Source organism: Passer domesticus, chromosome 6 (genome assembly GCF_036417665.1).
Source record: "Passer domesticus isolate bPasDom1 chromosome 6, bPasDom1.hap1, whole genome shotgun sequence".
Taxonomy (NCBI): domain Eukaryota; kingdom Metazoa; phylum Chordata; class Aves; order Passeriformes; family Passeridae; genus Passer; species Passer domesticus.
Genome location: NC_087479.1, coordinates 22,242,713 through 22,267,464, shown reverse-complemented (window position 1 = coordinate 22,267,464; position 24,752 = coordinate 22,242,713). Strand labels below are relative to the sequence as shown.

General features: G+C 37.1%; 1 protein-coding gene and 1 long non-coding RNA gene across 9 annotated transcripts in view; one reads left to right on the top strand and one right to left on the bottom strand.

Moving 5' to 3' along the window:
• The window catches only part of LOC135302825 (uncharacterized), a 37,282-nt gene extending 22,454 nt beyond the window's left edge, over nucleotides 1-14,828 (top strand). For both annotated transcript variants that reach the window (XR_010364403.1, XR_010364404.1), the window contains exons 2-3: nucleotides 10,197-10,264; nucleotides 13,129-14,828. This is a non-coding gene — a long non-coding RNA (uncharacterized LOC135302825). The remainder of the gene's footprint in view (nucleotides 1-10,196; nucleotides 10,265-13,128) is intronic.
• The window catches only part of LOC135302833 (uncharacterized), a 169,327-nt gene extending 144,597 nt beyond the window's left edge, over nucleotides 1-24,730 (bottom strand). For 4 of the 7 annotated variants that reach the window (XR_010364408.1, XM_064423776.1, XM_064423777.1 and 1 more), the window contains exons 1-2: nucleotides 24,420-24,730; nucleotides 23,067-23,283 (exon numbers count right to left, since the gene is read on the bottom strand). Coding sequence is in view for 3 of the 7 variants with exons in the window: in XM_064423776.1 (XP_064279846.1) it covers nucleotides 23,067-23,283; nucleotides 24,420-24,472 (270 nt within the window). In the remaining 4 variants the exon portion in view is untranslated. Of the gene's footprint in view, nucleotides 1-22,022; nucleotides 22,564-23,066 lie in introns of those variants that run through there. The other 3 variants (XR_010364413.1, XR_010364410.1, XR_010364412.1) reach the window with 2 other exon arrangements.
• Nucleotides 24,731-24,752: the final 22 nt, after the last annotated feature.

Below are 24,752 nucleotides of genomic sequence, written 5' to 3'. Positions count from 1 at the left end.
CAGAGAAGAGCCACAAAGATGATCAAAGGGCTGGGAAGACTTCTGTGTAAGGAAACTCTAAAAGAGCTGGGTTTGCTCAGCATGAGAAAAGAAGACTGAGAGGAGACTTTGTCATCATGTGCCAGTATTTACAGGGCAAAGAAGATGGAGACCCCTTTTTTTTCAAGGGGTTCCATGGAAAAGATGAGGGTTAATGGGTACAAGTTAATCCTGGGGAGACTTCCGTAAGATACAAGAGGAAAGTTTTCACAACTGAACAATCAACCATTGGAATAGTCTCCCCAGGGAAGCTGTGGATTTGCCAGTGTTGGACAGTTTAAGATTTAGCTAAACAGAGTGCTGGGCCATTTTGTCTAGACCGTCCTTTTGCCAAAAAAGGTTGGGACAGATGATTCTCAAGGTCCCATTCCAACTTGGTATTCTATGATTCTATTATTTAAGAGTTGCTCCGGTTTTTTTGATTGGAAACCAATCATGACTTTTGGAAAAGGGCAAAAGAAGAACACATTCATCAAAGTACTGGATCCAGTCTTTGATGTGTTGATGGAAAATGCATCAAGTCCAAACTTCAAATGCTTATTTTGTACTTTAAACTCTCTTTCTCTCATATAGATAGTATCCAAAGTGCATATCATTCTTCAGTATAAAATTAACAAAATAATGAAACCTGTGTATTCTGTTGTGGACATAGCTTGATCTGTCCACACTAAATTTTAGAAGCTGTCTAAGCACATGTAAACTAGAGCCCTTTTGAGACCCCAAGTGGCCTCTGTCAAAGAAAGAATCTGAAATGGGGGAAAAGAAAGTCTTATTTTGACAGAGATTCTGAAAGTAATGTTTCCCAGAAGGCAAGAACTACCCTACTGTAAAAATGATTTCTAATAGGCAAGTCCTCTAGATATGCACCTGCAGACATTAACAACAAAGATAAAATAAAACCACTACTAAGCATTTAATGACAGTCTAAGGACTAATGAAGGTCTGAAGGATTGCAACTCGAAAGGCAATGGTCACAGCCCACTGAGAACATGATGTACTTTCTTGTCTTACTGAGAAATAGGTGGAAATGATTCAGAAGCCTAGAGACCCAAATTCATCCTCCATATTGAAAGGATGCATTACTGTTCTCTAGTAGAGCATGCAGAATTACCTTCCACTGAGGTGTTTGTCCGAATTGCAGAAATTTAAATTGAGTATATATATATATATATATACACACACTGTGTGTGTGTGTTTGGGTAAAGAATACAGGAATTGAAACTCTTTCTCCTGGCAATGTCTCCTATGATTGACATTTTCACAATGTCCATGTATTACTCTTCATGGGTTTTTTTTCCTAGATAAAGGCAGTTCATCACAGAATATTCTGAATTGGAAAGGACGAGGATAAATGAACCCAACTCTTACATGAAAGGCCATACAGGGATCAAACCCACAACACTGGCATTATTAGCACCATGTTCTAATCAGCTGAGCTAATCTCAAGGGTTTCATGAAATAGATACCAGAAGCACAAGGGGACAAGACTTTGGTTCTGTTTCCAGTCAGAACCCTTACTGTTTTGAACCTTTCAAACAAATGACTAGAAGGTAAGAAAAATGATAATCAGGAGAGAAATAAAACCATCTCCTCTCTGGCTTTAGATCTCTCACTCATAGTCACAAATATATCTATATTCAACTTTAACTTTGGATATCAGGAGCAATTTTGATTTATTTTAGAAAAGTAAGAAGAGCGAGAATGGCAAGAGGGGTTTGTTTCTTGCATTCTCTCTTGATTTGGTCTGACAGATTCTTGTTGTTTTTGAAAGTAGCCGTTTCTAAAAGAGGACTGCTAACTCTGTTAATCCCAGAACTGGAAAGATTTCCTGCAACATCCAAGTTTCATTCAGGCTCTGAAAACAGGCTGTGAACTCAGTGGCTTTCAGCTCTTCCTAAAAGTTGCCTGCCTTGGGCTGAAGAGATCTCAGTGAATCCAGTTTCTCACATGAACAGAAAAGGCATTCTCATTTCTCTATTTAAGCTCTTATACTAGCCCAGTCTCTGAGATATGAGTCAGAAATGTCTTCTGAGAGAAACCATCATGTCTAAAGGCCATCAGCAGCACAAAATATCAAAGGAACATTCAGGAAATGTTTGGACACTTCCCTAGATTTCATTGAAAAATTCCAGATATTTCGGAACCTGAGAGCCAACCATGAACCACAGTGAGTCTGTCTGGCTGTAACTACTCAATAATTGGCAGCTACAAGTATTGAGAGAGCCAAAGAATAAACCTTTCCTCCAAACATGTTCAATTGTTTGGACACGGTCTCTAGGGGCTGATGACACTTCTTTCAGTTTTAGACTTGCAATCTTGCAGCCAAAACCACAACAAGACAGGATAGGATGCAGGAAATAAATCAGATGCCACCCTTTTCTGGAAATTATTTTTCTGCAGCTATTTGGCAACATTTTTAGGTTTGTGGACCGGAAGGTTGTTAGACTGAACAATTCAGGAGACAAGGGAAAGGAACAAATTTCATCATTGGAATTGCTATGCATCCCTGCCCATCTTCTCCCACCCAGTTTATTATCTATTATCTCTCCTTTAGGGCCTTTTAAAAATTGTCTTTGAAAAAGATATACAAATGGTTGAGTGAGGAGACAGTACTGGATATCTGTGCCACCACATTTAGATGAATCTATAATGAAGGAAATCTTTAATGATTCTTTGATTCCTAAGATTCCTATTAACATTTTCTTCCCCAAAGTAGTGGTGTGCCTTGTTCTCTCACAAATTCTTTTCTGGTCTGCCTTATCTTCCTTATGTTTGCTTTCTGCCTAAAGAAGGTTTGATGCAGGCAGCCACAACAATCCTCAATTTGCACAATGCTCCATGAACCAGTGACCAGAAAGTGGTGCCTTAAACAAATCAAAACTAGGAAAAGTCTGTCTGAGAAGAAGGCTGAACCTGCCACTTTCCAAAATTAGTCTGTGTGCTGTGACACAAATGAAAGTCACACTCACCCTCTATGCTATTTTTCCCCCATGTATCCTCATTTTTTAAATTGACAAAGTAAAACAATGAACAAATTAATACAAGGCATGTGGTGCCAGCATGTCAATTCCACCTATGTCATTCTTTCTACTTGTCCAGTTTATTTTTTGCTTTCTAGAAGGCAAACGTAATACCACCTTTTAAAGCTTTAAACAGAATGATTAAACTTAACTGTACACACCTGGTGGACAAAATAAAGACCTTGCTTTGGTTCTTTTTTTCCCTATGTCAAAACTCTTTCCCCCATTTTCTGTATCTAAGGAAAAATGAAAAGGTTTTAATTGATCACTTGTTGTGAAGTATACCTGACTATAAATACATTTGCAAGGCATGTCACAAGCCAGTCTGAAAATTATCTGTAGAAGTATTCCCCTGAAAGAAGATAACGCCTGAATTTCTATGCACTGACAGGTATAGAAACAAGGTTTCCTGCCAGAGGAATGGGTGATAGAAGAGTAGAATCTTAACACCAATAGCCCATGCTACAGAATGTGTGGAAGAAAATTGGAGTCAGAAGGTGAACTCCAGAGCTACCTGAATGATCCGCAATAGTTTCAAAAGTTTTCTCTTGCTTAAACATGATTTGTATTAAGTGGAGTTTCAGAAGCCAGGCCCTCAACTCTGAGGGGTTTATGACAGCAAGATGGGATCTATCTGTTTCAGAAATTTGGTGACCTTAAGTTGTCTTTGAACTTTGACTTCCCTTACACAAAGCAGTAATTTTCCTGGACTCTCATTTAGTCCAGGGAAAATGCTTCCTAAAGATGATAAGGCAGCAGTAACTAATTATTTGGCATTTCCTTCATAAGTACCTCAAAAGACATCAGCTGATGGTATCTTGGCCAGGCCAGATTAAGTGGCACATTGCTATAGATGAATGATCCAGTCAGTCTAAATGCAAGAAGCCTTTCCTGAGATAGGATCCAAGGTTGTTGACTAAACAGATCAACAGATCCAACAGACTGTTGCAGCACCTTCTCTTCCTTTCTTTGCTCCTGTAACAGGAGTTACTTTCCTTCATTTCTTCTGACAAAATTAAAATTTCTGCCACTGGAAACCCCTTAACAGTTCAGAGTCAAGGATAACGCACATAAACCCCTTCCTGGTTCACTTTGCATTTAAATTCTCCCACTGTGTGAGAACAGGAAAGCAGCTCCTTCATGCTGCTTGAACTAACAGCTGTGACTTGTCAGACTACTAGGAAGAAGAGCTCCTTCTCTTCTTAGTAGGGGAGGCTATAAAATAGCAAATCAGGGGTAGAGGGCAGAAGGAGTACATTCTTCCCAGGGAAGGGAGCAAGGAACTAAAAATGAAACCTATAAGCCAAGGAGGTGGTCATGGCTTCCCTATAGCTTCTTCTAGTCTTACTTCATAAGAGAATTCCTCCTTTGAAAGAGGAGGAAAAACAGTGTAGCCATACCTACATCCCATCTTTTTTAGAATCCTATGTTTTTAGGTGTAAGTGGAGAGGCCTGAGAGACAAAGATCTTAAGCTAAGAACTGTATCCCTGAATACAATGTATTCTGGATCCCTTAGGGAAAGGTTTTCAACATCATATCCCATTAACAGTTTTTAATGGCATGAAGGCAATATCTGTGTCCTGGAATGACAAACACTGGGAATGCCACACTGAGAAAGGTCAAAATGTCAAGAACCTACCCTCAAGTTTTTTTTTGGGTTTTTTTTTTGGTTTTTTTGGTTTTTTTTGTTTGTTTGTTTTTTGTTTTTTTTTTGTTTTTTTTTTAATAACTTATAATTTCATGAATTTCTTCTATAAGAAAGGTTTCTTCTGAATACCAATGTCCAGTGTGGCTATCTGAAAATAAAGTCTCTGATAAATAAATTGGTTTAATTGCATTTAGATTGTAAATTCTGTATCCTTCACAGCAGCATTTATAAATAGGTACAATATTTACCTCTATGCAAATGTTTGGAATATTGTGGTAACTTATTTCAGATTTTTAAAAATAGATTGAATATTTTATTAGTAGCTCAGTTACTTCAAGAACTCTGTAAAAGCTAGAAAGTGGTAGAAGGTAATATTTTTGTCCCATTAGAATTGCTCATCTATCCTTCAAATTCTTCCTTACACCTGGTGTTTGGGCTGCATTTTTCTTTTCTGGAGATAAAAATACTCATCTGTCTTAAATTACAATGTGAACTACTTCACTTAATGATTTCCTGTACTATTTGTCTGGTTTGGAGTTTACTCATTACAACCCCTTCTAAGGCAGGATATTTTTTTATACTTGAGATGATATTTAATAGTAAAGTCATAATAATTTAATAAAAATCTAAGATGATAAATGTTAATGTCTCAGCACAATGTGTCTTAGAAACTGCTCTCTGCAAGACAGTATGATAAGGATTATAAATTTATCTGTCCCATAATTTAAATGCATCCAAACTCTCAAATGCAGAAAAGCAACCAGCAGTATTAAAAGCACTTCAGGGAGTGATGAAGTATATCATGCCTAGTTCAAACTTTAGAGGGAATGCAGTAAGTCAGCTGGTAACTCATCAAAAAGCTGTAGTTAGAAATTCAATTCTTGAGAAAGATGCTACCAAACTGTAATAAAATTAAACAAGAGCTTGGTTTTATACTTCATCAATAAAACAGTAGTTTTGAATCATATCAATACCATGTGTCAGCTCAATCCTGGAGAAGTACACTACAGGCACAAGAACATGCAGCTTCCAGAAGTCACTTCTGATGCCCCTATAATGACAGGGGTTTTGTTAGGTTGAACTCAAATGACACTAAGGTGAAACACTCTTCATACAAGGAAAAGAACCCTCCACCCCGTTCTGCTCCCTCAAGAAGATACTTGCCAGCTTGACCCCTAAAACAATTTTCCTTCTGACTTGAAATCAGTGCAGCAAAACTAAAATCCCATCAAAGCTCATCTCATGGCCAATCTCTTCAGAGAAAGTTGGGAGAGTGAAAAATATTTCAAAAATGAAATTACACTACCAGAAAGGAGTGAAGAAAACAATATATTTTTCTCCTTTTCCTCAGGCAATGAGTGGAAACTCAGAAGCATGTGATACATTAATTAAATACAACAATGAAATACTATCACTACTGAAAGCCCATGATCCAGCAAGAGATAAATAAGCTCATCTAACAAGTGGGTATGGGTGGGCTCAATCCTCTGCCCTTGCACATATGAGCCACAGAAGCCCTTGGAGCCCATTCTGAAACCTGGGCTTCAACAGACAGTTGCTTTGCTTTCCTGGACGTGCCTGATAGCCACAGCACAGAAACCATGCCAGCACCTAGCTTTTCCTTTGCCTATGCTATTGTACCTCATTGCCAGCTTTTCTGGTGTTATTCTCTTTTACTTAATAATTTTACAGCAAAGCTTGTGGCACCAAACACTTCCTGGCACAGCTGCACGTGAAGAGCAAACCTTCCTTTAGTGCTCTCATAAGAATGACAGAAAACCAAATGCACAAAGCCTCATTTCACAAGCTTTGCTTTTGAACTTCATGACCATCTCTAGCCTGCTCTAAATTTACAAAGCTTCACCTTGTAAGCCATTAAGGCTCCTTGCACCCATTACTGTGTCTGGGAGATAGTTCCAGAAGTTCATTTTTCTGATGGCTTGAGAACTTCTTTCAACTTTCTGTCTAAATGCATTATTGATTAATTCATATCCATCTGATCTTATATTTTAATTTTAATTGTTCTTCTCCCTACTTGCTATTTACCTCCAAATGTATTTCTAGAAAGTAATCATATCTTCTTTGAATCTTCCTCTTGGTCAGCCAAACCGGCCATGTTCTTGTAATCTCCTCTCAAGACATTTTTTACTATTCCATTAAAGGTCCTTGAAGACCTTTCCTGGGTTTGTTCCAGTTAAAATTCACTTTTTTTTCCCAGTACAGAAAATCAGTCTGATACCAGTAATCCAGATGAGATGTAACAGTATTTTGTCTTAATTGTATCAATATTTTCCAACATCCAAGGAGAAATCTAGGCTTGACAAGTCCTTCTTCATGGCTGAAAAATACTACCAGCATTTATCTTCCTAAACACAGAGGTTTAACTTCTTACATGCCTGCTGACCAATATGCCTCCAGCTCACAGCAGAAGGTCCAAAATGCATGACTTTGCAGTATTAAATTTTTTTCTCATTGTGGTGATTCCTGCTGTCATGTCATTCTTCCTATCTCATAGGCAGATTCTCCTCAATATTATTAATACCTCTTAACTTTCCATTATCTGCAAATTTCATGAGCACAAACTGGTTTTTGAATTAGGGTCATTAATGTGAAATGAGTAAAGAGAATCAGCCACAAGATGAGTTTTGAAAAATACCATAAATAAATCCTCTATGTTTTGCATCATCTCTTTCAAAAAACCTCACTGTAAGTCTTCAGATAGTTTTTAATTCCAAATCGTGTCCTCTTCTGCTTAAATAAAAGATTTCCATTAACACAGTTTCAAATGTTTTGCTTAAAGCCAGACATATCAGGTCCACCACACTGCAGTTTTTGAAGAAAACCCTTATCCTGTCAGAGCAAGATGAAGTTTGTCTGACATGATCTACTTTTGCTAAAACCCCTTCATATTTTACCCCATTCTCTATTTACCTCTGCTTCCATGATCTTGATTGCTCCTTCCTTTCAAACGTTTTCTAAGACCTTGCACAACATGAAGGTCAAAACAACAATCCTGTAGCTTTTCCCTCTCTTTTAAAAAACAAACAAATTTTGATATATGCCAATCCCATTGTACCACCCCAGAACTGAAAGACTAATTAAAAATCCTTGCTAGTGGAGTTGCAAATTTCAAGTGCCAGTTCTTTCTGGCACATAATACAGGTTTCCTGTTTTCTCAGGTAAGAACTGTACATTTTCTATATTCTTACACACTGGCAATAGTAATTTCTGTTATCATATAATTATTCCCATTGAATATACTATCCTTATTCTCTGAATGTAATTACCTTTATTCTCCATTTAATTCTCAAATCATGAAGACCAAAATTGCACCTTATAAAACCTCTTTTCATATTTAAATACAGTAGGTCACCAAAACAACAGAAGTACATGTCTTATATTAGCACTATGGTTAATGTGATACAAGAAATGGTCAACACAGTATAAAAGAATATAAACGAAACTCCATGAACATAATTTGGCTCAGCGATATTAGAGAAGTATCACTGAAATCAGGAAAACATTCACAAGAAGATATATTTCCCACCACTGCTTCCTACAAGAGGCACCAAGATTGTTGCAACTTTTTCATGCAGTGTGAATAAAAGGTTATTACATTGGTTTCATTTCTTATTTCATGAAAGGAGGATGAGGAGAAAGATCTTGCAAAGGGAAATGAACATCTAAGTTTTATGCCATGAAATTTTATCAGACAAAAAATGTATAACACATATAAAATGCAAGTTTATAGACTGTAAACAGAAGATCACATGGATTCACTGGTTTGGTACATTTCCTTCTTATTTTGTATCTCTTTCTTTTTACTATTACTATTCCACGAGAAAAACCCATTTAAGTTCTTCCTGAGGCAGCATATGTCAGAAAAAAGCCATCCCTATGCCATTATATGCATCTAAGAAAAGGGAAAATCACTAAAATTTAGTTCTTATTCTCTTTTTATTCAGAGAATTATGACATTTCTTCTATTTGCATTTTCAGCCTACAAAAATGTGAAGTAAAATGTAGAGTTCTCACAGCTCTTCAGTCATAGTTTTCCATCATCCTTGAGATGGGAGAAGTACATACAAAATTCAGAGAAATGGCATCTCTTTTCTTTAATTCCAGCATCTCCAGACTCCCATCAAGCTCTGCCCAGCCAACTTAGTATGCTTAGACAAACAAGGTAACTGATCAATCTGACAATTAGTTAAACATAATACCCTTTAAAATTTCTTCCAAGTTAACCTAAAACAGAACAAAGGAAAAGAGGAACTGGGCCTAAATAATTCTTTTGAATGCAGAAACAGACCCTAAAAGAGGTATTTTTCTTCCACAATACTTTTAAAGCAGTCTATAGACATCTCAGGGAGATCTGCCTTCAGGATACTCTCTTCCTATTTAACTGCCTTGGCCTCTTTCTCATTCCCTTCAATCTCACTGTTCCCATTAAAGGGTCACAGATGTTACAGATACAAGCCTGTAAAGGACAGCAGGAGTTTTGTTCATGTACATTTGTTAGATAAGTTTATAATTGCATGACCATAGTATTTCCATGGTGCTATTCCTCTGCTCTGTCCAGGCAGTGCCTTTTTACTCATTATCCATTTTCCACATGACTTCGAACATCTAAGAACATGTAATTGGACTATTTCATAACAGTTCAGAGAAAATTTGTTCAGGAAGCCTACATTCTGTTTTGCCTCTTCTGAATGCATGACTTAGAACTTTAAAATACTTTTGAGGTATTTTTGTTAGCAAAATGTTTGTTGTTTTTTTTTTTTTCTCTAAAGTCATAGGTCAGAAAAGGCTTTTAAAATCCTTTAGTGGGATCTCTAGCATATCACACAAGATTAAATTTTATCTCATACTAAGGCTACTTATTTATTTTTCACAAATGCAAGAAAATAACCCCCAGTCCTGTTTTGATCTGAAGGTTATTAATATCTTTTTAGAGAAACTTTCAAGTCTTCATTTTAGGGGTTGAAGAATCTCCACCTTCCTCTGTAGTTCAGTCCATCTCAGTCAAAAATTTTTGAGTTTTGTTCCTAATGTGGATTTATTTGGATCCAGGTTCCAAAACAAAAGGATGCTACTGTACTATGTCTTTCTTCCCTGAAGTGAACAGCTCTATAGAATGTCAGATTTTCTCTATGGGAAATAATTTATACATTGTTATCAAATCACTTCTGAACAATTTCTCTCTCTCTTCTCTTAAAAAAAATGAATTAGGCAGACTGGGCTCTTCAGTTTTCAAACTACATTCTCCACAATTATTTCTGTGGCTGTCTATCCACTCAAAATGCTCACCATTCTCTTTAAAATGCAAGTCTCATAGTTAGTCAGGATTCCAGCACCAATTTCATATGCAAAATTTAAATGACTTCTCAAGTGGTTCATTTCCAATTCAATTTACCTATTTTTGCCAAATCGTTACAGTAGGAACCCATGTTGACTCATTTGCCCACTGTGACCTTGAAATCTTTTTCAGAATCTCTTTTCTAGGAAACAACTCCTCTTCCTGTAGATGAACAGACCGCATGTTTTCTGCTCATAAAGGTATGATCTTGCTTTTGTCAGTGTTACAATATAACTTCCTTTGAATGGCCATAATTTACTCTACCAGTCCAAGTGATCCTGTAAGACTTCCCTGGAATCATTCACTATTCACTATTTATACTATTTTTGTATTATTCACAAATGTTTCCAAATGCCCTGAGTACCATTTATTTGTTAAAATAATGGGGGAAACAGGGATTGTCATTAGCTGTCCACCAGCCTATAATAACACGTGGCAATCCTTGTGCAAGGTAAACTCTGTTCATGATTAACATTAGCAAGTCTCAATTAACATTAAAAAGTCTCAATTAACAACTACTTTTTTGTCTTCCAAGTCCTTCAACCAGAGCAGCATGTGCTTTGTTAACACTGTATAAGATTCATTCTTGAATTAGGTTGGTTTTTGTTAGTCACAGTTCAGCTGCCTTATAAGAATCTGTACATATAAATGTCAAACAGACTGACTAGACTGATTTTCTGTACATCAACTTTGACTGGCATTCATTATATTTCCATTATTTAATTCTTTTTTAAAAAACCCAAATTCTTAATAACTTTTGATTGTATTGGCATTGATTGATGCCAGGGTAACAGATCTATAATTACTTGGGATACTCTGCTTACCTTCTAGAATGCAAGCACAACCTTATTGCTCCCCCAGTGTCATGGAATAAATAATTAATTAGGGGTGAACACAAATTCCATCATATGGACCTATGTTGATATCTGTAATAATAGGGTTCTAATATTTAAATTCTTACTACATGCTGCTGTCAGAGTCAGACTCTACTAAAATCCCCAGTATAAATGCAATATAAGTCAGAGTTTAGAAGTGGGTAAGATGCACTTTGCTAGCCGATATCTGATGTATTTTATGATAGCAAAAGAACACCAGGACTCAGGTTTAATTACCTGTTCTGCTAATTAAGGAGCTTCCTTCCCTCCTTTTCTGTTTACCGAGTCCAGCTGGTGCTGTGCTTATGTCCTGACAAATATTGCACCTCTATCTGACCCTTTCTACCTCATTGTGTTTTAAGTCAGGCAGCTTGTCTTATCTACTCTATTCCCACTCTTAGCAAGAGGAAGCAGCTTTAAGATGCAAGGAAAAAGCTTTCCCTCTGGTAACCAGGGCACTCCAGAATAACAGTGTCTGGAAAAGTCATGATCCATGTTAATCTGTTCAGAGTTTTTGGAAATGGACCATTTGTTCTCTCTTTAGAAAGAGGATCCAGCAGGAGGAGGAAGATGAGTAGAGACAGAGAATGCTCAGGGAATTTGGCAGCTGGATTCTGACAAGCTATTCCAGAATACTGAAAACTGTTTTTCAGAGATTAACTGTTCAACCAAATAAATCTGAATCACCAGACACATACTGAGCTTGCTGAACAGAACTGTATATATTTTGCAAAACTGACATCTGTCAGATTATGAGTATCTATTCACTGTGATTCATCTCCCAAATTTCAGTCTTTTGACATAAATTGTGGCATCACTTCTTCCCATACATGTCATGTACAAAGGCTGTTAGTCTTAAAAGAAGGAAGAAAAGTAGGCTTAGAGTCTACAATCCACATTTCTGCTACTTTTTCCTAATTTAGACAAAAAAAATAAATCAGGAAACTGTATGAATAATCAATGATGCTGGCTAAATAACATTTCTAATAACAAAAAATCTAGAAATAATCAAAGTATTTTTTTCTCCCTGTGTGGCTCTAGCTGTTAATTAGATGTGCCATTTTTTTCCCCTGTGACCATGGCTGTAGATTTGTCCATAGACATGTCCATAGAATTTCTATCTGCCAAACCCACATTGTAATAGCTTTTGTAAATGTAACATGCCTATAAAAAACCCTAAAAACCCAAAAAAACCCAAAAAACAAAAAAACCCCAAAAACCTCCCCCCTCCAAAAAACAACAACAAAAAAAAAAAAAAAAAAAAAAAAACCAAAAAAAAAACCAGTAAAGTCTTCTGTGTTTTGACCACACTTTGGGTTCAACATGAATTTGAAAGCCTGTGTTATTTCTTATCAAAGTATAGAGATCTTTTAGATCTGATCTCATTTGACCAAAAAATGACATAGTACTGCTTGGATGCTGCAAAATGGACTTAGAGGTGTTTTTAGGTCACTCTGTGCTATGCAAGTCCTCTTTCTGTGAATTAAAATCAGGTCCAAAATTTTGCACAGAGTTCCTCTGAATGTTGTTGAGAAGGTGCAGCATCAATCCTCTTTTTTAATCAAACAAATATGAGATAGATGGTTGCAGGAAAATCTTTGAACTCTCAAAATATGCCATATGATGGTGTGAAATGCTCCATTATTTCACAACTGTACTATCAATGCATACTGAACACCTACCATAGAAATGTTTAAAGTGATTTTTAATGTAAATAGCTTTATTCTCCTTATTTCTATCATTAGAACAAACGAAAAGATCCCTCCTCTGTTTTTCTTTTGAACTAGTAGGCAACATCTACACCAACCTGGACACAATATTATCTGCTTTTCTTTTCAGACACAAAATCAATAGCATTAAGTAGGAACCCCTTTTTCTCTGTGGAAACTTGTATCCACTACTGGATCATTTCTCATGTGCAATGAACCATCTGCCTTAATGTCAAAGCTGATTCTTTTAGTTGTTCCTTTAATTTTTTCCCCTGTCTCTTCACTTGTAGTATCTAATATGAAACCACAAATTTAAATCTGTCTGAATGAGAGTATTCAGGGCAAAGTGCTTCAATCACTTTCAAATTGCTCATTTTGTGCTACACTGAAGATGATGTTTTTAGAAGAAAAGAGGATTGCAACTTTCTAACAAGTTCAAGACTTTGACTTAATTTCTTTCTTTTCTTCCTTTTTTTTAAGGTGCAGTCACCAATTGATCTGTCATATTGTGGTTTTCAAAGATGAACTGAGAATGCTCTGAAAGGAATTTGCAGTTGAAGAGCTGTAGGAAGACCTAGGGTAGGGAATTACATTTTCATTGTGGCTAACTTTCAATGACACTGAAGATGTCTCACTTGGAAGATCATCAAACCCATGTTTTCTCTTCTACTTCAACAGACAACGCTTCATTCATTTGATGTAGAAACTCTGAAGAAACTAATTTTCATTTTGAAATAAGTGTGAATTCTTTTTATCCTGAGATTTAACAACTCTTGACAATGCTTACATTTTACTTCAGAAAAATGAGCTGTTTTCATAACTTCAGTCTTTCCAATCACTTTTTCCCACCAAGTCTTTTAGTATTCCCTTTCTCAACCCAGGTTAAAATACATGGAATTTTTGTTACTACTACTTCTAAGCTACCTATTTGTTGTATTAATAAAATAACTATCCCATTTACTAAAAATAAAATGAAAATAACCACTTCTTGAAGTTAATACTCTAAAGAATGGAAAAAAGATTTGCTAATCATGATCTTCAATGATTTCTCTTCCATTAATTTCAGATCAAATCCATCCTTGATTACATGATACTCTTGCTTATTTTCTCCTTCACTATATCTAACATTTAGCTCCATCTCTGTTCTCCTGTGGCTAAGAATATACTAAATTCCACCCATAAGGCTTCCAGTTCCATAACTATGTTTAGTACAAAGTTTTCTTTTGTTTTATAATATTTCTTTCACAAAGATTTAATGTGCAAAAATGGCTTTTTTTATCCTTTAAGCACTACATTTTTCCTTTTTCAATCTCTTAGAGCCTTAGCAAGCATCTCCTATGTTATCAGAGATGCCTGCTGACACCTTTAAATAGTTCTGGCCAGTGCTCTAAATAAGCTAGAGTCAATTTTATTAGTCTGTAAGATTATGGTCCTTAGTTTTTCATAATAATTATTAGCCACATGATTACAGCAGACTTCTGTAGTGAATATTGAAACAAAAAGGCGTTAAATTGATCTAAGATATTATTAGTTTTCTCTCTCTGTTTAGTATGGAATAGTTTCTCAGTCTTTCTCTCATTCCTTACCGAATTCAAGTAGAAACTCCATAGTCATAAACTGTGATGTCCTTATAAAAACATATTTTTTTCAGTTGGTCACCTATAAAAGGTTTCTTGCTTCTCCTAATTATAACTTCTTCTGTGCCTTTTTCTTTTTGATTTATGTCCCCACATACTTATGCATTCCTTTATACTAATGCTAGTAATCTCACATAATTTTCATTTCCTGTATGACTCACATGTTTGAGGGCAATGTATATGATTTAACCAGATGACTTCTTGCTATATACTCACTATTCTTTCCTTGCATTGGGATCACTAAATTCCAAAGTGTATGCTTTCTGTCAGGAAGTGCTTAATTCCTTTATTCCTTTAAATTTCTCTTCCATGACATGTGATCTTCCAGTATCCTGAGTTTGCTGAAGTCTGCTTTCTTGAAATCCTTTTCCTCTCACTTTGCTGTTCTCCCTCCTTTCCTTACAAAGGGTCATGGATACTTTCATTTCATATCCACACAAGTTCTCTTTCACTCTCATGTTCTCATCCACATCCTATTTAGCACAAAGCTGCTATGCTAACCTCTTTAGTTGCTTCCTCTACTTCTCTGCTTTCTGTATCAAGGCTGACACTATATATAAATATGTATTTATTTGTTTATTTGTTTACTTACTTACTCTCTCACTGTAAGCTGTTATATTCCTTTCCAGCTGAAGTCTACCTAACTTTCCTCCCCTGTTTTTATGAAGCTTCATGCCCTACAGCATTTGGCTAGATTCAAAAACACCCCAAAAAAGTGTGACCCCACAAAATCCAAAACTGAATTCAAGCCTTACACAACAGGTATTTCTGGCTTGGGATTGCAGCAGAAATCTCCCTGTTTTGTCATCAGGTGTATGTTTCCTCTTTCTGGACAAGCCACCATGTGTGCCCTTGTATTTCCATCAAATAAGCCATTTTAACAATCCATTACTATGTTAATTGAGTTGGAGTTTCATATTAAGAATCCCAGCTTTTCTATTTTACTATTTTCTGTTTCCAATTTCTATGTGTGAAGAAACATTTCTACATTTGAAAGGAGAGCAGATCACTCAGGTTTCAGATTGACTGCATAGCCAGTCATCAAAGGAAAAACACCCATTCTCGTGGAACTGTTTATATCAGTTTTTTTCAATGAAAACCCCAAACTTTTCCCAATGTTCATTCGTCATTTGGGTTTTTTATGCTGACTCTCAGTCTGATATTTGGAGTTTGCTTCTATGCACTATAAGAGAAATAGAAGGGCAGCTATACTCCAGATTTAGGAGCATTTGCTATATACAGAAGAAAAATAGGAGAATATTTGGTCTTAAAACCAGAAAATAGATTAGAAATCTCAAGTTATTTTCTCAGTCTCCTACTTATGCAGACATCGTGTTTACTAAGAAGAACTTGCATTTTTTATGTGTTTTAAGTAAAGTACAGGTACAATTCCAGTAAAGACAATGGATCCACATTAGTTGCCTGAAGTAAACTCTAAGACTGAAAACTTTTTCTGATGGTGACAGTGCCCTGGTGTGTGAACTTTGGCAACTCACTTATCTGTCCTTTAATTTTTGGTTCCCCAAGTGCAAAATGGCTATGACAAGAGTTAACAAATTCATACAGTGTTTGTCTCAGAGTAAATTTATAAGCCCAAAAAGGTCCCTACATGATGAATACCACAGAAAGCAAAGAATTTTTATTAATGATGCCCACTCAGAATGACACTTGTATCTCAGTGATAACTTCATCCCTAAAATCACTAAAAGAAGATTTAAAAGCTTACAGAAAATGTTGAAATGAGGCAAATTTTCTATCATCTCTGTAGAGTAGCAGCACTGAGAGCTCCAGCACACATCTGTCATCTGGAGGCCAAGTAGGCATTCCACAATTCCAGGAAATCAATTCCAAAGACTGTAGATTGTCAGTTGCTTGTACACTGGAGGCCATCCAGGCAGCAGATTAAATTGTATGAGAAAATTGTAGCAGGCTCTAGACTGCGTGTAATGGAGACCCTCAATGACCTTTCTGAGGACTTGGGAAATATGCATTGAAATTGCCAGTGGGCCCTTTTGTAGCACCAAAACTGCATACTGAATTTCTCTTACTTATCACTCAGGGTTATTCACAACTGAGCTGTTTCTGAAGAGGAAAAACAAATGCAAAACAGAACAAACAGAAAATGTAATCACCATCTTTTCTTCTTTCAGAAAATGTACAAGGTTACTAGAGATCCATTATCTGTATAACCACAAAAAGAAAAAAAAAAAAGTTGGTACTTGTGAAAGCCACAGTCTTTACCAGCATTTAATTGGGCTACTGTTCCTGAATCTTTCACCCCTGAGAGATTTCAGCAGAATACACAAAACACTGGCTGAAATGATTGCTGATTGTAGAAGATTGATTTAGATGAGTAATAGTTTCAGGTTGTTGTTTTTTTTTTTTTTTTTATTCAGACTGTTAACCACCCCCTGGTTTTTAGGTTTTGTTTTTTCTAGAGTAGACCTCGACCATTCAAACTGCAAATGAGACCCTTTCAGCACTGCTGACCTGGGGGCTCAGGCTACAGTATGCAACTCTCCTTGTCATGAACAGAGAAGCTGCACATACACAGAGACTGGAAACCCCATAAAGAATATAGATGAGCCAGATGAAATCCTGTTTCTTACTTCTGACCAGCCTGTGGTTTCAAAAACTGGAGAGTTAACACCCTGACTTCTACTTTCCCATTGGTGGCAAGGTGGGCTGGTCATTTTATCTCACTCCTTAATAGTATTTCTACTCTTTAGGAAAGCTGCATGGTTTAACATATATTTGTATTTATTTTTTAATCTATTAAAATATTTTCAGGGCATTTTAAGCAGATGGAATAAGTAGATTTATTGGTGTGGAGTGCAGTTGTGCTTCTCTGAATAGCTCCCTTACATTCACTATGACATATAAACGTGTCCTTTTGCTTTGCTAGAAGATCATATGGAATCATACACCAAGCTGCCCATAACTTAAGAGTTTTGTGTTTATCTTCAAAGCAGCTTTTAGGGCATCAGACTAAGCAAGTTTTTGGTCTGACAGCAAGGCTCTACAATCTCTGTAAGGCACATGATCAGAGAGGGAAGTGGTGAACAGAAATTGCCTTTATTATTCTCATGTTTTGTTGACTCTGCACAGATTTCCTATATGACCTTGACCAAGTTTTTAAAACTATTTCCTAATTCCCTGTACAGTATTCTGGGGTAATAATTCTCCATGTCAGAAGTATCTGAATAAAAATTTATTGCTAAATGTCTTCCATGCTAAGACTTCTAAGTAATATACTCTTTCAAAGAAAATTACTTTTCTGCTAAAGGAGCAGTTGCTATACTAATTATAAACAAACATTGTTTATATTTTTAACTTTGCTTTATCAGAGATCTTGCTCTGATATATCTCTATGTTGTACTTTATGGTTTTACTTACATATCAGTAGTTTTCTGCCTCTTACATTAGATATTTTTACAAACATTTTGATCAGCTATAGCATATTTGGTGCTAGCTACTGTAGAATTAGATCTCCTATTTTCTGGGAAGAAAAGATGGGGAGAAAGGAATGGAGCAGCAATCCTTGTACACACACAAAAAGGAAATCTATGGGCTAAATGACTGAAGAATGGAATGAAAGACATATGAACATAAAGAGCAGCCTTTCAAAGACTGTTTTAGCCACAGGCCTTTTAATGTCAAATATCTGGTGTATCCAGGCTGTAAAAAGCAAAGCAGGAATTTCTAGGATTGATTTTCATCCCTTTGACTCATCCCTTTCCTTTGCCCATTTGCTCTCGTAAGACAGGTCCAGAGTGTGCAACAGGAAACCAAGCAAAAACAATACAAGAAAAACGCGTTTTAATTTTAGCCACACAGCTGCTTCTGGGTTCTTTAAATACACTCCTCTCTAAGTGCTTCCATACACCAAGATATCCAAGTGCTCTAGACAGGCTGAGTCTCAACTGCAAACTCATTCCACAACTAATCTCTGTCTGGCATCATTACAGCAATCAAACCAAGTTGGTCAAATGCCCACTTGGGGAAAACTGGGTGCTTATCCAAGGGCTCTCTGCTATGTGACTTGAGCTACAGACTCCAAGTTCTTTGGGCAGAAACAAGTTTGTGGATAGGAATTAAACACAACCTCTTTTTTTCCTTATCCTCTCCCTCTGCACATTTCTATACAGCATAAGAAACCAAAAATATCTTTTGAAGGAATGCCTGTGAGTGACACCGTGCCCTAGTATAATGTGACAGGTGACCTATTCTCCTTGTTCCAGGCTGCATGTAGCCTTGCTGTCTGGAAAACTATCTGGGGAATTTAAGGCCTACCAAGAGAAAAATGGCAAATCTAAAAGCTCAGTCACATACTCAGTTCTTCATCTTGGGTTGTTTTTTTTTTTTTCTCTATGGCTTTTGAAGGTGAAACAAGCCACCTCTGAATTCCAGAGGTTTTTTACTGCCATCATGTGGAGAATTTCCTTAAACAAAGAGAAAAACTGTCTTCTCTGACAAGATATGATTTTTCCTGCCCTTGGCAAAACTGAAAGAATTTAATTCAGTCTTACATCTACACAGAGCTAGTCCTGGAGCCTCAAAGGCCATAACATCTGGTAAATATTCAACTGTTCTTAGTACATTTTGCTTTTGCCCTATTGAAACCGTTTATTTGTTGGCATAGCAGAGCTGGACAAGATTGTGACAGCCTGGGTATGCCTGGCATTTCTGATATTCCATTACAGGTTTCTTTCTCTGGTCTGTAGGAACATACACACACTATTTATCAATGCTATGTCTCTCCATGCAGCAATGTAACAAAGAAAAACAATATTACAGCAGGGCATCACAAATCCAATTACATAAATTGTCTTGGGATAGAAATACACATTTTTCAGGCATTCCTATTCCCACTATGCAATCCTCCATTTTATTTGACCACTATAACAATCACACTTGAGAAACCTGGTAAACATAAAACTGTTCCAGAAGGTTAGAAGTTTAGAGGGCTATATTAATTTTAACAAAAGAAGTAGAGTATTTCTACACTCCAGGAAAGTCCAAGATTGCAAAAGTTTTCAACAAAAACCAATGACTGTATTTCAATTAGGAATGCCACCACATTTTATACCTATTTTATTACTTTTTAATTCTGTACTGTACTGATTAATATTGTATTCACAAGTAAATGATGCAATTTTTCTGTGAGCTTTTCAGAGATATTGACAGATATTCCTTAAAGGTTCTCCTTGTATTAAGTCAATACAATCTGAAAGACAATTACTGTCAGAACATTTCATAGAAACTCTGTTATTTTCCCAAAGACATACAAACAAAGGGTCCCATTTTCAAGACTGGTGAGGCCCTAGTAGCTCCTCATAAATTCAGCACAACAGAAATCAGCCTTCCAGTTTATATCTTCTGTCCATTCTGCTATATCACTACAAATAAAAACTGGTTTTTAGTTTCTCCCTGACCATAGCTTGCAAACAGTAACTAGGGACCTCAGCAGGGTCCATAAATTACTCCAGAACAAAAAGCATGTTTTAATTGATACTGACATCCTCCTAACAAGAATTCTTCACCCACCAAGTTAAAAAGTTGGTCTGAAGATCTGTGAAGTACTGCCACCATGGCACCACCTTTTTCTAGTGTCCTAAAAATCTGCTCAGATTTGGCTACATTATACACAGTCCACTGTAAAAAATCAGCATTTAGCATATTTTTCTTGATCTGCTCCCATAAGCCCTCACAATTCCTGTGGCACTGGACACAAACTGTTCTGAGTTTTGCTGTGCTAGCCAGTGCAGTGCAGGTTTCTAAGTTAAAGGTAAAATATATCCCACTACTGTTCCCTATAATAGGGGAACAGACTTTGCCCTGCAAACCAAGAGGCAGTTCTATATTTGTCTTTCAGATGGTTCTAGTAATTCTGAATGTTTCACAATCATACTGTTAGGCAAAGCTTCAACCACTACTAAGAGAACCCCCACACACCAGATTAGCTCAGGCATCTAACATAACAAGCCCACAGGGAAAGCAACTGAGCCACAGTGGCATCTGAGCTTCTGAGAAAGCCTGTCCAGTCTATGTGCCTGGCTCATCTATCCATACTGTGAGGCACAGCACAGGGCAGGATCAATGTTACCACATCATATGATCTCCTACTGACTAGTCTGAAGGAAATGTAATCCTTCTATGTGCAACTAATATGGTTGGTCTCTAATCCTCTGCAGCACACGTCTGTACCGAAGGTTCAACATTCAAGTTCTCTTCTGCATGAAGTTCATCTTTTATCCTTCTGTATAAAGTTACAAATTCATGCCTTTTCATTTACTTGAAAAAATGATGAAAATAAAAGGCCAAAATCTTTACCAAAATCACAATCTCAAACTCAGCCATGTCAAATATAGTTCCCAAAAATTAGGAAAATACCAACTTGAGATCACCAATTCATTGGTTCTGCTATGTTATATTTATGATATCAGGATTTCTTTAATTACCTGCTGACATCTTAGTGTTTTTCTGCCAAACAAGATGTCATTCAGTTGAATGACTAAATGGTAATGGGAATAAAACACGTAGAGAATTAGGCTGTAGTTTGTAGTATTCCTATCTCGTATTAGTTGCCCTTGGTACAAAAATAAAAAGCACAGACTCACAGAATATTCTCAGTTGGAAGGACACCACCAGGATCATCAAAGTCCAGCTACTGTCCCTGCACAGGACAGTCCCAAGAATCACACATTTACCTAAATAACATTATTTTAAAGTAATATTTGGGACTCCTAATTGTAATCCTATGTAAATTAGACGAAGGCCTTTTCACCCGGAAAAAAAATAAATCCATAGGCAGTCCTTGATTGGACCACATCTGTCCCTCTCGATGGCCGGCAATCCAAAGAGACTCACGACACCCCGTGGTTATTACAAGGAACGCAGGCACACAGAACCCATGCAGAATGTGAAGATGCTTGTCTCAGCTCTCAGGTTCAAAAATTAAGGTACAACTAGAAAAATGAAGACACTGGACGAGCTACAACACATAGTAACGAGTCTGTAGAGATGGCCTTAGCAAACTCAACACTTACCCAAAAAACCCCAAAAAACAACAACTCCCAAAACCACCACCAACATCTGAAATACAAACCCAAATAATTTTGAACTCCAGGAAACCACGACATCTAGCCTGCTTTGGAGAAAACAGTAGCATGACAACAGTTTAAATCCTGCAGATTCTTCCACCAGAAAAAAAAATACTGTAATGAGATCTCCCTGACAGCACTGCACTGATTAAGTAAAGGTATCCTTCTACACCTTGTAGCTTTCCACACACTGTACTGAAGAGCAGACGAGAGCATGACTCTGCTGGGGAGGTGAGGGAACATAAAATCATTTGTTATTTTAAAATTACCTTCATTCTGCCTTGTCTTAAACAGGATACATTTCTGGCAAAGATGAAGTTGCAGATGGATACAACAATATGAAAGATGTGTACTTTGAAAAGAATACATAGCTAAAGTTGAAATTTAGAAGAAAAGGAGTTATTACTAAAGTACTTTCTTTAGAGAAGAATCTTGTTAAGTCAACTTCTGGGTGAAATTCCATGATCTGTGACAGACTGCAGGTCAGAGCACATGATCACACAATGTTTCCTGCTTTGATATTTATTAAATAAGATATTAATTATTAACAAAATATATATGTGGAATGTCTTTTCAAAGAGATTTTGAGCTTTAATATTGTTTTAATGTCCAACAACACAATTATCTGCATGAATTAATTCTTTTGTTGAGACCAATGAAAACTTATGAGGCATCATTTAAACAATATTCTTCTGTTTATGTATTAAAATTACAGAAGTGAATAACAGAAGGAACAAAGATACCTGTATTAAAATATCATAACAATTAGACTAGTTCAATGAAGTGAGAATGAATAAAGCTATTTATTTGCAAACTAACATAATACAGTACTTGCTAAAGTGTATTTTGTCTGTGATAGCTAAACAAAGCAGTGAGTATATGAAGAAAAAAGATAGAGTACATGGTGTTTTCAGACCCAACCTTTCCAGTTCAGACAGTGTAATTTGAGACTACATTCTTCTGACCTCGCTGTGCTTTATTTCCAAAGTTTGCCAAACATTTCTTTCTACCACTGTGTTACAACAAAAGATTCTTTGTCCCACAAGCATTTATGAAGTCGATGCATCAACACCTTTATTAATTGTTCAGTAAGCACACATTATTTAACCACCTAATTAGATAAAAAGTTGCCTTTGTCACTCTTAAGCCATGAAAGATGATTTCTGCGTCTTCTCCTGAAAGAAGATATTCAACACCTTTTTTTAATAAGTGTTGAAACACCTACACTGAATAAACATGCAGTCATATTTCACTCACATTCTTTTCACTCTTTTCCTGTTGTATGACCAGAATAAACAGGGAAGTGAACAAAAAGTTAATTCTTATTTGTCAAAACACTCACCTTTAGGATAAACAAATCAACCACTGTATAACACAAGGAAAGAGGAAAACATCCTGTTGCCACTGACTGTAATCACTGAACTCACACAGTAAATGAGACCTTGGATCAAATGAAATGAAAAGGGAGAGAAGGGGTAAGGACAGAAATATTATTTAAACTACAAAAAGAGCGTATTTGGAGGAGGAAGAATTTAGATGATGTTCAATATAAACCTAAGGTTTAAGTCAACTTAATTCAGGGACAATTCAGATGATTTCATTTATTTAGAACAGAGGTTTACCTTGACTGTCCAAGAAAACTTCTCTATTAAACAGTGCAGTGTTTCAGTTATCCTACCTGCTGCCCCTTGGAGGAAGGCCTGGTATCACATACTCCAAATCTGTTCTGAATCACCTGAACTGGACAGCAGGCTGTCTGTCCCAAACACAGGCTGCTCGCTCTCTGGTGAGCTGTTTTCACTGAGCACCCACACATACTCCATGTCCTGAGAAATCCAGCCTCTGGGGAGGACAGTAAGGGCTGTTTCTGGGTACAAGGCAAGCCAGGACCATGCCTGTACAAATAAGATGATACAACAGCATTCTTAGCATGCTTCTCCTCAGAACTCAAAACTCCTGAACAGTAAGGGATCCAAATCCAGAGCCTAGAGATCACACATCTCACACTACAGCTTAGATGTAATCAGAGCCAACTCTGGCATTTAAGTGCTCAAAAATACATCCCAAGAATAAGAGTCACTAGTGTTCTCTCACAGCATTTCAGATTGGTAGGACTGGAACCCAACAATGCCACATTTTTTAAAATGACGGTGCCATTTCATGTAACCTCAGACATTTTTGTGTTGCATTTGGCAAGTTGTTTATTAGACTAAACTGAGATTAAAGGTCCTTCTCTTTTTCATTCAAGAATTTCTTAGATCTTGTTGACCTCTTTAATCAGCATATTTCAGGTTCTTCAACAGGACCATCACAACAATGGAAGTGTTTCTTTCCATTTCTATTTAAGGAATTAATTTTGTATTTGCTCAGGTCTTCTACATAGCCTTTTCAGTTTTCTCTAATGAAATGGCTTTCATGTCCAAATGCAAAATATTCTGACATATTTCTGGGTGCTGATAACATTTATGCAGTTCTCAGAACAAGAACAGCTACTGCAGTTTTTTCATTGAATGAGGGACTCACTTCCTCCTATTTATTTGCCCTTGGTTTATATGCAGTTCATGTAAACCAAATCCATGTATTTTACACTTCCCAACCATGTAAAAGTTGGTTGGGGTTTTTTTTGTTTTCACTCATGACAGGAAAAAGTGATTCTTCTCCTGTACTTGGCACTGGTGAAACCACACCTTGAGTTCTGTGTCCCTCCCTTCAGGAAAGGACACTGAGGTGCTGGAGTGAGTCAGGAGAAGGGTGATGAAGGTGGTGAAGGATCCAGAGCACAAGTTCTGTGAGGAGCAGAAGGGGTGTTCAGCCCAGAAAAAAGGAGGCTCAGGGGTGGCCGTATCACTCTCACCAGGAGGCTGCAGCCTTGCGGGTTCGGCCTCCTCTCCCAGCAGCCAGAGACAGACAGGAGGACAGTCTCAAGCTGTGCCAGAGGAGGATCAAGCTGGAGATGAGAAGGAATCTCTTCACAAAAAGGAGCATTGGACATTAGAACAGGATGCCTGAGGAGGTGATGGAGTCACTGTACCTGGAAGTGTCTAGGAAAGACTGACTGTATGTAGCACTCGCTCTAGTTGACATGGTGGTGTGAGGTCATAGGTTGGACTCGATGATCTGAGGTCTTTTCCAACCTAACCGATTCTGTGATTCCCTTTTTTTTTTCCCCTTCCCTGTTTTCCCTCATTGAGACAAGTTTGAGACCTCTGCTGCTTTCCTCGTATTTCCTCTCTCATTCAAGGACTGAGAGAGGCTGCACAAATGCCTAACCTTCCATGTGGGTAAGAATCGTGCTTTTTTGTACAGCATTCGGGAGGCGCAGCAGCGCCGCGAGCCCCGGGCTCCGCTCACCCGGCCCGGCTCC